The sequence below is a fragment of the Triturus cristatus genome, chromosome 4_1 (genome assembly GCF_964204655.1).
Source record: "Triturus cristatus chromosome 4_1, aTriCri1.1, whole genome shotgun sequence".
NCBI lineage: Eukaryota > Metazoa > Chordata > Amphibia > Caudata > Salamandridae > Triturus > Triturus cristatus.
In genome coordinates, this window is record NC_140585.1 from 224,968,607 (window position 1) to 224,987,606 (window position 19,000).

At 45.1% G+C, this 19,000-nt stretch overlaps 1 protein-coding gene across 2 annotated transcripts in view; it reads right to left on the minus strand.

Moving 5' to 3' along the window:
• The window catches only part of SLC37A3 (solute carrier family 37 member 3), a 146,409-nt gene that overhangs the window by 62,246 nt on the left and 65,163 nt on the right, over positions 1–19,000 (minus strand). For both annotated transcript variants that reach the window (XM_085651906.1, XM_085651907.1), the window contains exons 5-8: positions 13,174–13,257; positions 12,551–12,696; positions 723–819; positions 160–244 (exon numbers count right to left, since the gene is read on the minus strand). In XM_085651906.1, coding sequence (XP_085508032.1) covers positions 160–244; positions 723–819; positions 12,551–12,696; positions 13,174–13,257 — 412 coding nt within the window. The remainder of the gene's footprint in view (positions 1–159; positions 245–722; positions 820–12,550; positions 12,697–13,173; positions 13,258–19,000) is intronic.

Genomic DNA, 19,000 nt, shown 5'->3' on the forward strand with positions numbered 1-19,000 from the left:
AACCAAAGAATCCAAGATAATACTCGCAAAATGAATAAAATACATTTAAGCACCAATCTAAAACATCCTCTATGTACATGTTATTGAGAGAGACGTTTGGCGCTGACAGATTGTTGATGTTGCTTGAGCATCCTTTAATATTGGTAGACATGCACATACCCAGCTCTTTGGGAGAAGTCACAAGTCCGAAGAAGATTATTATCCCACCGGCAAACTGCACAGATGATGTCACCAGGAAAGCATACTGAAAGCAAGAGCACAGAGTCTACTATCAGCACCTAGTAATATGAACACAAGCAGAGCTTGAAAGAAGGACTGAAACAAAGAAGTAAAGAGGGGTAGACAGGCAAGGTTACAGAGAAAAAGAGTGGTGCCAGAAATCATTCAAGTAATAAATCTGAGAAGCAGAGGTGTTTAGTGGGAGCGAAGAAAAGATGACATAGTGGAATGGTGGCAGAAGAGAGAATGGTATTAGATTAGTCTTGGAACCAGCATAGAACAGTTTAAGAAGGTGAGAAAGGGGCAAAGATTAGTAAATCAAAGCTATTGAGAAGTGACAGAAACGGAAAAAAGGGCAGATTTCACAGGCTGCCTTTAACGGAAGACCAGAACAATAGCCATATGGAAGATTGGGATGTAGATGGACTGGAAAGCCCATGGCTTCAGCACTGTGCAGAGACAATATGCTTTGTAAAAGGTAAGGATGATGATGCTACATTCACCTCATAGCCATACTGTAGCACGGATGAAGCCAGGAAGGCCCCCAGAATGTTCCCCACTGATGCACAGGCACTCCAGAGTCCAAATACAAATCCCCTCCTAAAAACAGCGAGAGCATACAAAAAATTAAACATTACAAGTAGAGCGTCAAACTCTTGACCATAACATTATGAATACAAATTGTAAATAGATATAGTTCAAATGATTATTTAATATAAATACTTTTCTAAATCATGATTCAAATAGTGATCGAAGTTGGCCACAAGCCAATTTCATCTTAATCAAAAGGTTTTAGTTGAAGCAGCACTTTATACCCACTTCCAAGGGCCAAGGACTGGATTGGCACCATTTGGCAGGGCAAGACTTGAAGCAAGCAAACTCCTGGTGCAGTAGCATGATGAGTTGAAGTATTTGTTGTCACTGAGACTTACAACAGGAGGCAAGACCTTGGAGTCGCTTTGGGTTCAAGTGATGCAGGTCCTGTCCTTCTCACTCAGGCAGTAGAACAGGCAGCAGAGCAGCTCAGCAAGGCAAGAGTCCAGCAAGCAGCAGTCCAGCAGAGGGGCAGTCCTTCCAGCAGCGCAGCAGTTTCTCCTGGCAGAGTAGACACAGGTCCAAAAGTGCACTGAAGTTGTGGTGTCAGAGATCCAATACTTATACCTAGCTGTGCCTTTGAAGTAGGGGAGATTTCAAATACATGGCTTTGAAGTGCACAGAGGTCCTCCCTTCTTGCCCTGGCTCTAGACTCAGTACAGGGGCTTAAGCAGTAGTTTGTGTGGAGACAGGACACAGCCTATCCAGGTAAAAGTGTGAGGCTGTGCCCAGCTCTTCCATCGGGATGTAGCTGGCCCATCAGTCACACCTAATGCTCCCTTTGTGTAATGGCTACCTAAAGGGAATGCATAAAGCTCAGGTGACATGTATTCAGAGACAGGCAGCAGGCACAGAATGGCTAAAGTAAGAACATGGCAACTTTCTAAAAGTGGCATTTTCAGACTTGCAATTGAAAATCCAACATCACTATAAGTTGTGATTTTAAATTGTGAGTCCACAGACACTAAACCTGAACAGTCTATCTCTTCACAATTGGGAATTGCACTTAAAAATGTCATAAATTAATCCCAATGTTAACCTATGGGAAAGATAGGCCTTGCAGTAGTGAAAAACAAACTTGAGAGTTTCACTATCAGGGCATGCAAAACCTGAAAGTACATGCCCTAACTTTTCAATACATTGCACCCTTCCCTCCGAGTTGTCCCGGTTCTGCTTTAGGGATCACTTATACGTATAAAAGGGGAAGGTTTACAGAGCTCAAAAAACCCACTCGCCTGCTTGCATTTGCGAGCCAGATTTAATTAGGGCGAGCTATTTTTTGGTCCTACTTGCCCTTTCTGGCGAGTAGGAAGACAGACTGACTTTTTACCTCCGTCTCTGAACGCAAATCAAATGTGACAAGATAGCATGATTTACAGGCATCTTTATTGCTCACAAAGTGAATGAGCAATAAAAATGCCTTAAAATCTTGTTAACTTGCCACATTTGGTCACAGATGTCAAGTGCATTACAGTTCGGTCAAGTAGATTTTTGAAGCTACAAGACTGGCAGGTCTAGTAAGACTTTATTTTTCGAGCCCTGGTTTATGCATGGCAAGAGGTTTATCATGCCCAGTCAAAATGGCAGTGTAAACTGCACATACAGGTTCTGCAATGAAAGGCCTGAGACATTGTTAGAGGGCTTCTTAAGTGGGTGGCACAATATGTGCCGCAGGCCCACTAGTAGCATTTAATTTACAGGCCCCGGGCATATGTAGTACACTTTACCAGGGACTTATAAGTAAATTAAATATACTATTTGAGTATGTGCCAACGTTATCATGTTTAGAAAGAGAGAGCACATGTACTTTAGCACTGGTTAGCAGTGGTAAAGTTCTTAGAGTCCGAAAGCCAGCAAAACCGAAGTCAGCAAAAAGTAGGAGGAGGAAAGCAAATGTTTGGGGGGGAGCTGCAGAGAAGGCAGTTTTCCAACATGTACCATCTCACAAAAACTCCTGAACCTCTCTCCCTTATGTCACACACCAGAATCTCTAGTAATACAGCCACTCTTTTTCTGAAAGTTTCTGGGTTTGTTCCCGAGGGAATTCCAACACAAACACAGATTTTGCAGCTTTGCCTCCAAAAAGACATGGCTCAATTCATCCACCATCTTTGGGCAGGTGGAACTTAGATGGCAGAGGATTTCTTAGCGAACCACGTTTGGTTAGACAGAGCTGTCTCATGATCTCCCACAGCTCTCAAATGGCTGCAGGTTTCACAGAGGAATGCTTTTAAATCCGCCTGCAGCCAAACAGGCTGTTAATGGCTGTGGTCAACGGTTCTACAAGCCAAACTCCCCAACGCTCATTATGACCCATACCTTATGTATGGCCCATCACCAGTGGTCTCTGGATATTCTCAGTTTCAGAAGACTACATAAAAGTGCTGCAGTCTTTTCTATTCGGGCTGCAAAGAAGCAAAACCAATATGCATATTTCCTTTAATAATGCCTTAAAACTATTTTTTTTATTTATGGCTTGAATGCTGAACATGTTCCTCTAACAAGGTATCAGTAACCAAAGAACCAAAACTCTAGTGGCAACAGCTGTGTTTGTTTTTTAAGTGTTATAATATAATTTATATTGCTTCGACACTTGACTTATGGCTTTAAAACTAGGGCCTGCTTATAACAGTGCAAGATGCTATTGTGATATTACAAGGTTTTTTCACAGTTACAACTGTTCTAAAACAACCGGTGTTTCATAGAGTGCTGTTAAACCTGACCACAAGTGAAAACCAGGGGTGCAATGTCTGACAGTGGTAATGAGGGATACTTAGAGCTATTCCTGCAGTGAGACTGACTCGGTGGTGGCACCACTGCTGCTGACGCACTTGCAGTTCATCACCTCAGTCCATGGGGTATGGAGCTTCAGCAGCTTGGTGCTCCTATCTCATGCTTCATGCTGCCACTGGTAAGGGAGCTGCTCATTCTATCTGCTGGTGCTGCCCCTCCTCTACCATTTACTTCCATCATGGGGAACAGAAAGTGGGTCATGACTATATGCTCCCATTATTGCCTTCACTTTATGTGACCTTTCTAGGGTTTGCCATCCCTCTCATTTGACACCTTGACATCTCCTGTGGGTTCCTTGTGCTGGCTATTCCATCCAACAATTGTATTTACCAACAGACAAAGGCATATCACTGGATATGGAAACAATGGGTTCCCTATGCTTATGGCACTGGATCTTCTAGTACGGGTATTTATTTCTCACATTGCATAGGTATGGACAGACAGATTTAAATATGGTGTCATTTAAACCTTTTCAGTTTCTGTTCGATGTCATTTCTTTTATTTATATTTTTGCTTTTTCATTTTAAAACTGTACAGTCAGATTCATTTTGAAAGCATGTTGACCAACAGTGCAATAGCTATTCCATAAATTAATAAAATGAGTGTGAATCAAGCTAAAACAATGTTATCTCAAACTATAAGTGATGCCACTGACAGGAAGAAAGGAAGCAGAAGAACAGCCCTGTTTTCAAAGTGGTAAATGCAACTGGCCAGCAAGCGATGCAGAGCACTGCTGTAGGCAAAGCAAATAAATAATGTGCTGTTATTGCAACAAACAACAAGGTGTCTTAAGGCGCTCTAGGCTGAAGAGCTGAGATTTCTATTCAGTCAGTCAGTCAGTCAGTCAGTCAGTCAGTCAGTCAGTCAGAAAACTTTATTTCGGCTATCAGCCATAAAAGTTCATACATTGCAATATTCTAAAACAATAAAGATGATAAAAAGAACAACATTAAAAAATATGATTTAAAAAGACATATAAATATGCACTTAGACCAAAACAGTACGTTTATCACTGTAGTTAAAAAAGTGGTGCAGAGAGATACCTTGTCATAGTATTAAACGTCTTCTAATCAGCCACATTGAGAATAAAAATTTAGCTATCACTATAACAAATACAGGCGAAGGATCATATTTCAGCAGCCTCAACATATCTCTAAAATTTCTAACCCCCAAATTTTTGGCAAGCTGAATGATCCATTTTCTGCGGGGGTTTCTGTAAGCCGTACAAAAAAATATAACGTGCACCTCTGTCTCTTCATCAATACCACAACCAGGACATGGATGGCTACTAGAACCAGCCCAATTGTTCGTTCTACAGAATAAAGGGAGTGATCCATGTCTAAACTGCATGTATAGTTTCTTGGCAATTAACGGATGTATCAAATCTAGTGCAGGCTCAAAGCTGTATCCAATTTTCACCTCGAGGAATACCGATGTCAGATTGATTGTATTCTCTGACCGTAAAATCTGCATCAAGTTATATTCCTCCAAAGCTTTGGCCAGGATCTTTTTTGGTAGCACGGGGCTTGACTCCTCGGGTGTATGCCAAAGATCTTCTCTCCCAATTTCCCTCAAAGAATTTTTTACGTGGGCTAGCCACGGAATGGCGCCTGCCTTTGGGAGCATAAGAATAGATTTCAATTCCTCCTGGAAGTTAACCAGCTCGGGGGTGCTCCACAGTCGACGCCAGTACATGATCGGACGTGAAGCAACCAGGTCGGCAATTGGGTGTATGCCCAGGTCCATCCGGAGAGGGTGGAGGGGGTACTCATAGGTAGTGCCAGTAGTTGTCTCATAAAATGTTTTTCTGACTTAGATAAAATCTGGGCTGAATTGGGACCCCAGAGTTCAGCACCATAAGCCACCACCCCTCTCGCCTGAGCCTTGTATACCTCTACTAAAGGGCTAATTAACTTTAGTGGACTATCTTTATAAATCTTTAGAATGCCCCCTGTTATCTGTGTGAATTTTAAATTAGCTTTTGATATCTGGGGACCCAAATTCATTTTATTATTGAGTGTCAAGCCCAGATAATCAAAAATGCTCACCCGTTCTAGATATAATCCGTCCCAATTTTGGAATGGGACAATTTGTAGTGTCCGCGTGAAGAACCATATATTTGGTCTTACTCACATTAATAACCAGGTTCCTTTTCCTGCAAAATGAAGCAAATCCATCCAGGATTCTTTCCATCCCCATAGGGTATCGTCTGCGAACATTAGTGCAGGTATTTTCCTGCCCGCCAACCTGGGAGCATCTACAGCTCTTAGGTCCAAGAGTTCATCGACCAACCCATTTAAAAAAAGAGAGAAGAGGGTTGGGGCAAGTACACAGCCCTGCCTGACTCCCTTCTCGACTCCAAAAGGGGCGGTTAATTCCCCATTTAGGCCGAACCTAACTCTGGCAAAGGTATCTTTGCGCAAGTGCTCTAGTAGATGGCATAGGTAGGGGGCACTCCCATCCCTTTTAACAACTCCCACAGCTGTCGACGATCTACCATATCGAAGGCAGACTTTAGATCTACAAAAGAGAGGTAAAGGCTGCCTCCTTCTAAAATGATAGATTTCCAGTGTATCATCTGTAGTCTAAACAGTTGGTCTATTGTTGACATTTTAGCTCTAAAGCCCGCCTGCAGTGGTGTTAAAGAGCCTGAAGGTAGGGAACCCAGATGTCCGGCTCACTCTTATATAAGTCACCTGGGATCCTATCCAGGCCAGGGGCCTTGTTTGGGAGAACTTTACTCAGAGCCATTTTAACTTCAGCAAGCGTACACATTTGAGCCCCACCCGAATAAGGGGGTGAGGTTTCATTAAGCAGGGAAGCAGGGACGTCTGATTCTGTTATTTTAGAGGCATAAAGGTCTTCAAAGTGACAACACCATATTTCCTCCCCTAGATTAGGTTGTACTGTGTGCTGGGAACTTGATGACCCTGTTTTAACCAAATTCCAAAATGACCTCGAGTCCCTTTTCTTTGATGCAATAGAGATCTCCTCCCATCTATTAAGTTCCCAATCTTTTTTGGCTTCTTCTGTAACTTTCTTAAAGTATTCTCTCGCTTCCTTAATCAGTATCTGGTTTCCCTTTTTTAAGTTTGTTAAAAGGGCTAACTTAGCTTCCCTACAGGGTTTATTGTACCAAGCATTTTTCCCCCTCGTAGCTTCCGGTTTCCTCCTGGTTTCCCGGTAAAAGTGGGCCGCCAGAATGCCACAGAGTTCTACATGTGTGGTTCCTATCATATCCTGATCTGGAGGGCCCTCTCCCGGAGCAACCTCTCCCAGCGTCCTCTCCATGAGTGGATAAATCTCCCTATACATATCTTTTAACTCCCTTTGGGATTGGGCGATCTTCTCCCATCTAACTCTTCGGGCACCACAGGTTGTGACCAAGGCCGTTAGAGGAACCAAGTCTCTGCCCTGATGTAAACTATTTCTGAAACCCTCCATGGTTACAACAATGGGGTTGTGATCGCTTTCGCATCGTTGCTTTACTTGGAAATCCAGGATCCTAGACCACAATCCCATACTGAGCAATATGTAGTCAATAATGGAAGCTTGACTGTTTCTTTCAAATGTAAAATTCCCTGGATTATCTGCCGGAAACCTACATGCCCTTAGTGAAAAAGAGAGGGTAAGCGAGGTGAGTTGGAGAACCAAGGGTGTCCAACCCCTCGTAGTATATGAGTTACATGAGGGAATTGCCCATACTTGATCCTCTTCCTGTGACACTGGTATGGGCAACCCATTCAAGGGTTCATAGTGGCAATTAAAATCGCCACCAATGATCAGTTGTTCTAGATTGGTAGATGAGCTCAAAAATTCCTCTAAACTAGTAAGAGTGTTGGAAACCTGGCCATAATTTACTGGGCAAGAGTAGATGTTAATTAGTCTCAGCTCGTGGTTGTCCCGAAAAGCCATAGCTAGGCACATAATATCAGCCGAGTCAGTGTTGATTTTCCTGATTGCACAGCCCAAATGCGTCCGCACCCAAATGGTCAGCCCGCCAGATGGCCTCCCCCTTGCGGCCCTCACTGCCGGTTCCCAATAAGTGACATACCCAAGGCGGTAAGCCTTCAGTGCCCAAGTTTCCTGAAATAGGCAAATGTCGTGCTCATCAATGAACTCCCCCCAATCGGCAGAGTCCATCAGGGAGGGTAGGCCCGCCAAATTCCATGATAGGATTTTTAGACTCTCGACACGATTTGAGCATTGGACGTCAGAATGTGTAGGTACAGGGTTGTTATTGTTTCCAGGTGGATTTCCTGGGTTTACCCTAGAGTTGTCAGTTAACCCTGTTGCTATAGTAAGCCTAGGGGACAACAAATAATTAGGAGGGATATCAAAGTAGAACTCCGTTGTCTTGGAATTATAATTCTCCGATACGTTTACCCTTGTTGGCTGGTGTGTCCCTTTGGTACAACTATCATCTGGCTCAAGGATCAGGGCGGATGCGGGGGAACTACAATCACCCCCCTCTATTCTCAGAACATTCCTTTCCGTCCGAGTTATCACGCCATCATTCTGTAGGCTAGCCTGGCAACGGGGGGTTACCTGCCAACGCGCCCAAGCATGTGCCTCCCCCTGCATGGAATTACTGGGTCTAGCATCAACAGCTGGAAGCAGTCAGTCGACACATTCAAGCGGGCTAAACCTATTATAACATGGCATAGTGAAACGTGGGTCATAGGGAATTTCATATGAACCCACGCCCTTCCCACCTAAGACCCCATATGGCTTCTATGGGCCCATCCTATAGTTAAACACTTCCAATGGATAGAAGTGTGGTAAAAGGGAAGTTTGAATTCCATCGACTGTACTGGTCCACCCCCCTTCCCCCAGATACTTAACCACCGTTTTGTCCCTAAAATTTACAACAATACAATCTCCCCTTGTGGTTTTCACACCCCGGCCTACCCACGCCACTCTACGTACCATCATAATCTCCCCATTTAGTTTGGACGGGAGAGGTCTATTTATATTCAACCAATGGATTACCTTATGCTTCAGGGACAAGTATGGTTCAGCTCTATCCGGGGGGAGTTCAGGGACACCTGTTAGAACCACAACATAGGGACTACACTCTGGGGGCAAATCAATTCGCGGCAGACCCATATGTCTTGTGGGTAATTCAGAGTGTTGTGGAGATCGCCCTGGTCGACTCAGACCACCTGGGACCTGCACATGTTGGGGGATAGGTGGGGAAGCAATAATTTCATTTATGTTAGAGAGAATGTCGATTCCAATTGGAGGTGGATTACAGGAAGGTTTAGAGACTTGGCCCAGCTCACTCGGTTTATCAATGCATGGAAGAGCAGTTTGTCGAGATGGAACCTCCTGGCTCAACTGAGCCATTACTGTAGAAATCGAATTAGTAGCATTGACTATCAATGCTATTTGTTCTTCCAGTATGGACAGGCGCTTAATTAGGGGGGACAGGCTCCCAGCAATAACAGTTTCCATTTTTGCCCAAAAAGCATCATTGATTAGGCCCCGTGAATCCTCTTCCCCTATCGATGGAAGTGTAGTAGGGACCACGGGGTCAAATATAGGGCCTCTGGGTAAACCATTTTCCTGGGTTAAAGGATTGGGACCAAAGTTTATACTAGGCGTGCTTTTTTGTTTTTTCCTAGTAGAGTTCCTCGTAGGGCCCCCTTCTAGTTTCTTCCCCTTTGTAACGGATGGATTTGCACCTGGGCCCTTACTTCTTGCAGTCGAGTCCGACATGGATCTTGTTGTAGCAAAGTTAGTAAAAATGGAGGCAGATGGAGGAGGCTCAGGAGCTAGCAGATTGGGCTCTATGACCTTTGCGTCAAAAGGGTTAGATAAAGTGGAACCAACTGCAGGTACTAAATCTGTTAACAGTGACTCATCTAATAGGCCATCAGAATGCAAGATCATGGACTTTTCAGGCGAATGAGGAACGTTTTACTGAAAGTGGGTCCAAGGATAAACGGCGTTCTGTGGCAGCAATCTCATAGGCAAGAACATTACTGGCACGAGTAATAAAGTTTTCTAGAGTCCCTGCCACATTAGAACCCTTAGAAACCAGCCTCGTAGTTCCAGTAGCCATGATACTTTTACCAACAATATAAATCACGGGCTGCGTATGTCACGTCTAAATCACAGCCAAGGGAAAGCTAATATGCTACTTGCATTGTTCTCAAGCCGCAAGACAGCAGGACCTCCGGGAGGAGCAGGAAAGAGTATGACCTGCCCAGCCTGACACAGCCTCTAACGGGCTCAAACGGGCCCGCCCTTGGCCCGGGCGTGGCCCGGGCGCGTCCCGCGCTGTGGGTATCTTATCGGGTTTCTTCAATGCGAAGCGCGTAGCAGCCCTCCAGGCAGGATTCCCCCGACAAACGCCGTTCCCCTCACGGCAGGACAAACAGCCTCAAAGATGTGGCAACAGGTAAGTTCAACGTGCATCCCGCGCTCCGGGTTTCTTATCGGGCTTAAATCCCTCCCCGGCGCTGCCTGATGATGTCATTGGCAGGCGCCCGGGGCAGGGAATTCTGGGAGATGGAGTTTTGGTGGCCGTTTCCCTCACAGCAATGAGAAGCGCGTAGCAGCCCTCCATGCAGGTTTCCCCCGACAAACGCCGTTCCCCTCACGGCACGACAAACAGCCTCAAAGATGTGGCAACAGGTAAATTCAACGTTTCTATTCAGTTCTGCTCTTTATGTCCACTTTTTATTAGAAAACTTGGCACACTGCAGCTAACTCCTTTGTTTACCAGGCTATGTACCAGTGTTAAAAGAACACTCCGACCCGCACAAATAACATGGTTAGAACACAATGAATTTCCACTCCAAAGACATGGTCTAGACTTCACACACCCCTCCGCTTTAAGCTGTAAGCTCAAACCAACAGAGACCACAGTATATTTTTCGCAATGGATAAAATGTGGTGCTGTTACAGAAAGTCGACGTTTCGATCCCTAGCTCCTAATACAGTGGGATCATCCTCAGGACTAAAATTTTAAAGTTGCCTGATAGAAGTTATACGCCTGTTGGAATGAACGAGGAAAAAAGGGGGAGATAAGAAAACATAGTCCGCCATTAAAGTAAGAAAAGGATGCATGTCAACATACATATGCAATATATACAGAACAACTGTGAATTCCTAGAATGCGAACGTGGAACATGCGCTGTTGATTGAGAAAGGTTAACAAGAGGACTTTGTGACCATAAGTGAATAAATGGTGAGGTTTTCGGAGCTTTCCAGTGAACTTATTCGGAAAAGTCGTGAGAGGGTGAAGAGGGTGATGGCGTATTTATAAAGTGCCTACCGGACAATTTCAATTCAGTGACGAATCTGTTGAGTGCGAGGTGGTGATGGTGAACGCTGATATCTGACCTTCTAGAGGTGATAGGGTCCGAGGCTTCGTCGTGTTGACGCAGAACAATAGCAATGGTGTCTGATCTCCGGTTGAACTTCTCATTACAAGGTGGTGAATGTGCCTTTAGAGGACTTCATCAAACCACACGCCTCAGAGCCACCACAAGCCTATTCATCATATTCCATGGATGAAATTCTGACTACAAGTTCAGGAATAGCAGAATACACTCCAAAGATCTCTTATTCTGCCTTTGGGGCAGGACATATATCTGTAACAAGATTTCTTTTATCACTGGTCACTTAACTCTTCCCTTACACATCAGCATCTGAATTTATCACAATGACTGGAGCGTGGATCTACCCAAACAATACAGCGACACCAGCAGTTCTGAACACCAACTGCACATGTGCCCCATACTACCAGCACCAATTACAAAGAAATAATAAACAGAATAAAAATGTGGGATGGGCACGATCTCCCCAAGTCATTTCTACCACCACTTCCAGACTACACCCCATTTCATTTGAGCACATAATCAAAATAAACCGCTTGGCCTTCTACAATTTAATTGCCCTGGCTGCCCAACTCACCAGAATGGTCACCCTTCTCCTTCCACCAGCACCCAAAGACAAATTAAGAGAGTCCAACAACCATTAATTCCAGCTCCTTCAACCTAAAGGAATAGACTGTCAACTCTGCCTCCTCCCCACTCGAACCCCATTAGCTGGCACCAACTGACTAAAATAAGTAAGGATTATCGTAACAATTACTATAAAGTCACTTCCTATGTCTATGTGTATCACCTATGCTCCTGTATCAGGTGTCATGGCAGGCATTTAATGTTATTTCTGTCTCTAAAGAAAATTATTGCTACTTTGAATTAGTTCCATTCAATAGGATTAGCCAGAAAAATAGAAAATTATTATCCCATTAGCCACCATCTCAATATATTGTTTTGTTATCAAGCAAGAATCCTATGCATCATTTTGACTGGCCACTTTACAGCATTTTTGGTTGAGCTATTAACCAAGTACCTAAATTGCAATTGAACATAAATAAATTTAAAAAAAATCAACTGATTGATAGTGAATCCTTAGATCAGAATTCTACCCTGCTCACCCTGGACGGTCTCAGGATTGTAATGTAACCTGGACAGGGTAGAGGGCATCTAAGGGAACAAATGAGTTTGGTACAAATTAAATCCGACAGATCTATGCAGCATAGTTCACTGTAGTCTGCTTTGATCATGTCAAACAGGTAAGTGATGCACGGGTATGGTTAGACATATACATCACTGACCGTGCTACACAGATTTTAAAGCAAGGTCCGGTGGTAGCTGTGAATGATAGTGCAGGATCTTTATTGCAGCGCCCGTCAAGGAGAGGTGCACTACAAGACTGAATGACAGCACATAGTGAAGGACAGTGGAAATCAGACGGGAAAAAATCTCTTTGGTAAAAGGGCTTTGAAGGGAGTGGGAATGTAAATGATTCCTATACAATCTACAAAAAAGCAGAGAAGTGGCAGCCTCTTCTCATTTATTATTAGCATTACCAGTTACTGCTCACGTACAAGGGGAATAAACTGAATACAACAGAAATGGCTCACCCAGCTTTCCCAAACCAGTTTCCCATGACTGCAACCACACAGGGCCACCCAGTGGACTGCAGTAAACCGTTCAAGATCCAGAGTGCGCAGTAGTAAATCTTGTTATAAAAATGCAGCCATTCGGTCAGTGTGCCAAACAAAAATACCTGAAATAAAATTATGAGAAAAAGGGTTAGCTCTGGACAAATCAAAGAGAAATTAAAGCTATAAAAAGGAAGGGAGAAACAGAAAAATACAGAGAGAAACAGTAAGAAACAGGATGAGAAAAGTGGCATAAAAGGTAGTTCGAGAAAAGGGTGGGAAAAAGGTTACAGTCGCATAGGAAGACACAGAAAGACAGAGTTAAATAGAAACCGTGGCAAACATTAACAAGAGTGACGGAATGACAGACACGATTGATAATGATAAAGGCAGAAGGAGAGAAAAGCAAGAAGGAAGAACAGAGACTGACAAATCAGAAGAGAGAGGGAAGAGGAAAGGAAGAAAAGAAAAGTAAGAAGAATATAATATCGAGGACAACACAGAAAGAGGAAGCAAGCAACACACAAACATCCTTGATTCATCTTTCATGGTCCCAGCCCACAGCGGTTCACCAGCCCCAACCCTTGCTACGCGATCCTCACCACAACAGCAGAGGAGCACATGCCAAACGACAGCACACATCGCATGTTCAATCGATCGCCAACAATGCCACTGATAAACAGCCCCTAGGAGAAGCATAAGAACAAAAAACAGGGGTTAAATCACCTGCCAAAACAAATACAGCTCTGCTACCTGGAAGCAGGTCAGCATACTCCTGTACAATAATTATGTCAAAACAAAACTAGTCTGCGAAGTGCAATGCAGTCATGGTGTTTTAGGAAGGGGAGTACAATGCCAATGGGCTTTAAGCTATTACAAATGATGCATCTATTCTAGTCATTGTTTGTACATATCCTTGCTGTAGTCACATCTGTTACAGCTGATGCCCGCAGGCACCTGAGCTTGCTAAGAATGTGCTTGCAATTGCCCCCTTCAAGTGGGGGGTGGGGGGGGACTTACATATAGGGCTATTTGCCACTGTAGTCAGACCCAAGATTGGATTATACAAAATAGGGCTCACTTTTTAGCAAACTGAAATGTAAAATAAAACAAAGGATTACATTAAAAAAAACATAACGTGGATTTTTAAAGCGCACGTTCACCCGGAGGTATCTTGCCGCTGAATAAAAGATGTTTCTTGTTACCCAACTCAACGGTACTCATTTTATCGACCTCAGATGGATGGAAGGCTGAGTGGACCCGCCGGGATTTGAACCTGTGACCATGAGGTCGAACACAGGCCCCTGCAGTGGAGGCATTAGTCGACTGAGCCACCAGACCAGACTGTGCAATGGATATCCCATGTTCTTGCCTCAGCACACGATAAGGAACAGCAACCACACTCATGTTCACAACATCACTCTCAATAGAGGGTACCCACGCAAACAAGAAATCGGACTGATTTCCTCTCTAGAGGACGGGCTTCAATACATCACTGAGGCACTGACAAAGCTTGTTCTATGGATAGTTTTGATCTACTCCTGAACGAGGCCTGTATTATCTGCTCAACATGCAGGTCTGATTCACAAAGCCTTTCCTGCAAATATTTGTGTCTTACCCCGTGGTTAGGTGCGACTTACGCATGAAGCTCTGCAAAAAAATAATGGCTGATTCATTTTCCTAAATTACACCAGTAACTTCTACCCAGGGCAGTATAAGGCAACTGCTCATAGGAAACATTTTGTGAATTGGGTCCTGTGTGGGTAAACTGTTAAAGACAACTTTTAACCACACTGATTTCAGGCCAAGTCTCTTAGCACAGGTAACATCACTCCAACACTTGAACGCCACCACTTGAAAATAGTCTGCGCTGTCAACACAGCACAACCCGCGTTCTGCGCCTCCATCGGGCTTCTGCTTACAAGCATTTATTGAAACCAGCTCAGCCTTTTCCCCTGTTCCAAACGGTCTTTTGATTTTTTTTTTTTGATTTGAGAAGTTTTATATAGCGCTGGCTTGACCCGTAGGTATCAGAGCGCTTTACATAGGGAGCAGTGAGTTACAGGTTACATAGTTATGCAGAACGAGTAAAGAACATTGGAGAAAAGAACATGAGATTACACAATAATGTGAGTTATTAGCGCAAACACATGTCTTATGGGGAGTAAAAGGGTACAGGGGGGATGGTAAACCGGGGTAGGGAAGGCAGGTAGGGAAAACACAACGGGGAAGTGAGGAAAACAATGTCCGATGTCCGGCTGGGTAGGTGCTGGCCGAGGGGTGAACCAGAGCCAAACTCCTCTATAGCTGCATAGGACAGCTCCACCAGGCATCAGCCAAGGTTGCTCAGGCACCGTGGTGGGTATAGACAGTTAGGGTTTACGCCGAGGGGGCACTGTCTAAGTTCAATCAGGAGCACCGGACACAGTTTTGCTGGTAAACACAGACTGCCTCATTCTCCAGCTCACCCCCCGGTCAGAGGAGGAGAGGTGGCAGGGACAGTTCCAACAGGATCCCAGTGGTAGGGGGACCCAGTCTGATTTAGGGTCACATCCAGTGGTGCTCGAGCTTCTAGCTGTTACTCCACCGCCATCTTGGTAGCTCCTATCTAGCACAGCCAAATGCTGGGTGTTATCAGTGTTTAATGGTTTACGTGGGAGGCACCGATCTCCTTCTTAATTATATCCCTCCTGCTGCATTGTGGAGTTTGTTGCTGCTGAGGCTCTTTGATGCAGTCCCGCAGCCTCACCCCTTACAATTATGCGATTTTCGACAGTGTAGGCCGCCATTTTGGAGTCAGGCACGGCCAGGCATGAGTCCGGATTGCTGCCGTTGTAAGCTTGCGGCTGGTTGACCGGTCTAGTAAATTGCTTCCGCTGCTCCTTGCTCAAATCAAGACTATGAAATGCGTCCCCTCTTCACCGGTTGTACAGTATTGCGCTCTCCCTGGGACAATGTGAGCGCGCCAAAGACTCTCCACAAGCTCCACCAGACACGGTTTGAAGTTGCTCCGATCTTGCAGCATAGCCTCCCGCACACCGCTCCTCCTGAGAGACCCGAAGGGATCGCAAGCGCCACAGGACTTTTCCCCTTTGCTCCGGTAAGGCGCCTGGGCGATTAGAGGCTCCTCCATCCTCCAGACACGGCAGTCGCCATTTTGCATCACACTCGCACAACTCTTACGGAGCACCCGGGGAGTCTCCAAAGGGGGTCTTTTCCTAGCGTGGACAGCCCTCGCTCAGGGAAGGATGCATCTTGATGGATGCTAGCCTGCAGCACCCTTCACCTGCCCCAAGAGGCACTGAAGCCTAAGCGCACAGGCAGGAATTACAGTACAGAAGTACAGTCTACAGTGAGCATGATGTAAAACTTATATAGTGGTAGCCTGTTGGAACAGGAATGTTCCCTGCATTGTAAACTGGTATGTTACTCTGCCCTGAGTGCCCAACTGTGTGCATCAGTATTCTGACTTTTGATTTTGTCACTGGCAGCAGACTAATCTAGGTGTGCAAAGGCCTAGGCCAGTCCATGGCGTATGTAGGTCTCAGACTTGTGCTGGTGGGGTGCATCAAGCATGCTCTCAATAGGGGACACTGGACGACTGTCCACGACACGGGTTTAGCATAGAGCGTTGGTGGCAGAATACGGTTATGAGAATGGATAGTGGTGTGACCACACCTTTTCAACAGAGTCAGAGTAATGGGCAAATACTTGTCCACTCGTACAACGTTCCGCTCCAATGCGCTTACCCAGACCTTAGCTGTAACACAGAGTGTGGGTTAAACAGGTTGATGTAGCCTGCACATTGCATGCATGGTGGATGTGAGTAAGCCAGAGTAAAGGAGGCCAGTGGGTTCCATTCTGGAGACCCTTGGCATGGCATTGCAAAAGACAGCGGTGCGGACTGTGCTTCAATACAGTGGAAGTATATGGCTCACATTCTAGTAGCTGGAAAGAGACGACCTTGGCACTGAAGTGAGAAGAGAGGGGTTTTCTTAAATATTCTATGCAGCCTTTTGTTAGCAAGGAGCTACTGATTAGACTTTCTGATTTCAGCCATTTGGGGGATGGTAGGCTGAGGGAAAGGACTGCAGACTCTGTTGTAAAAAGTGAGGAATCCTTTAGGTAAGGCCCGCCATTTCGACTTTGCCAGATTACTCCTTAAGTAGGGCTAATGACAGCCAGGAGCAGAAATCTCACATCTTTGTGCCTTTGTTGTTAGTGGTTCCAGGATGGGGAGGATTGCGCTATTAGGAGCATCACTCCACACAAACGCAGTGCCTGGAGAGCAGCCTGGAAAGGAACACTTGAAAGGGGAACCATCCCAAACCAGTTCAACATATTCAGACAATGGATCCATACCTTGTGTTTCTCAGTTCTGTATAAAAATGGGACCCCAGTACCCCAACTTGTGGTTGGTGCTAGTTCAAGTTAACTAGCACCAAAGTAGGGAGAATTCTACAGGCTGTGGTGCAACCAGACTGTTGTCTTCCTACAACCAGCAACCCATAGGTGATAAGGTATCCCCTGAAGTCTGTATCTCTTGCTGGAGATGCGGTATACCTCTCTTGAAGTTGAGAGAGGGAAGGAGCTTGCCTACCTAGCAGGAGTAAAGACTTTTCAGATGGTGTGAGGTGCATCACAACACTGGTAGCGGTGGAGCGCACAGAAGAGAAGAGTATTGGAGAGAAATCTAGCATGATCCAGGCATAAGTGGGCACCCAAGACTCTTCTAAAGATTCCAGACGAGAACTGCGACTCCATGACAGCTCGATTGCAGAAACGGCTTGATTGCAAAAGCCAGGTCTGGAATGTCATTGGGTGTTTGTGAGGCCACATCAACCAAATTTGTGCCAGCCTATGTGGGGCTGCAATGCCCAAGCATTAAAAGTCTGTTAGCAACTTTGTCTGCGGTCCACCTGGACCTGGTTTAGGACCAACCGCCAGCTTTAGAGTTCCTAGACATTTACCAATGGTCCAGGCGGGCCGCTTCATTTCAGAACTGCTGCTTCTGGTGAGAAGAAGAGTTGGCGAAGACGCTGCCAAACACAGTCTAGTGCCTGAAGCAGAGTTACTCAAAGGCTGCCTACCAGTACAAGGCCACTCAGTGTGTGCGGCGTACCCCACAACCAGGTGGACCGAGCGAGACCAGAGAGGACTGAATTCCCAGACAGCAGGTAAGTGACTGAAAAGACTACATCACACATCCTGTTTGGAGGCGATTGCAGTGTACCTAAGCTACATTTACACTACTCCTATTTCCCCAGGAGACATAGGGGACCACCCAGAATTGAGGAGAGAGCATGAGAACAACAAGGAAGTGGTGTGGGCAAAGCACCTGCCCAAGAGTGCCCATTGTCACGGTGTTTGTTTTAACTGCTAGTAACGTGTAGATTACAGAAGCTAGTAGTGTGCAGTATTGAGTATCGCTGTGTAATTAAGTATTTTGTTCTTGAACATGTAAGCACAGGGCTGCATATTTGCTTTATAGGGTTGTTGACTGATTGCTGAGCTTTGAGCTCAAAGAACCCCTCACTACCTCCCCAAGAAGCCTGTAACTGCTAACCCTTCCTTCCCCGTGTCAAGTGCAGAAAGGATTGTACTTGGCCCAGTCATAGTTGGATGGGTCCTGGGACATAAGAGGCAAATGACCCCAACCTAGCCTAGTAGCACCTGCTAGCTCTGTATCCTCCTAAAATGGGGTCTTACAGTCTCAAAACAAACCATATAGGAGTGCACCCAACCCCGCAAACACACTTGTCTACTGTCCCCAAACCTTCATTATTACTGCCAACAATACTGCTTTCTTAGACACCCTAACAGCATCTGTTTGCTACAACCCCTCCTGCTTGCAAAACCCTGGGGAGCAATACTATACTAATCCCCAAAATGTTGGCTCATCGTTGCTTTGTGCCCTTATTAATGCTAAATCATCAATTTAACACCGCCTGGAGATTTTTGATTGGATTTCTTATTAGCACTTAGATATGCTCTTCGTCACAGAAACTTGGACGACTTATCCGGCCCTGAATTCATTGAGGCCACACCGGTTGGCTACATGGTATTCCATCTTGATAGACCCGTTAATAGGGGAGGGGGGCTTGCAGTATTCTAGAGAACATCTGCAAGCAATGTTCAACCCTCTTAGCTTTGATGGTACTGAGGCAGTAATTTTTAACATCAAGGTCTCTTAAACTCAGTCGTTTAATGGCGGCTAATTTACGGTCCGCCTGGGTCAACAACTCGATGTGTGGATAAAATCAGCCAAGTACTCAAATCATGTCTACTGAAGACTAATTTTACGGTCTTGGGGGATTTTAATTTCCACTTGGAAAATTGTCTAGACACTGACACAGAGCTTTTGATAGATATTCTGGCAGATCTGGGACTAGGTCAGATAGTAGAAGGCCCCAACCCCAACATTAATTC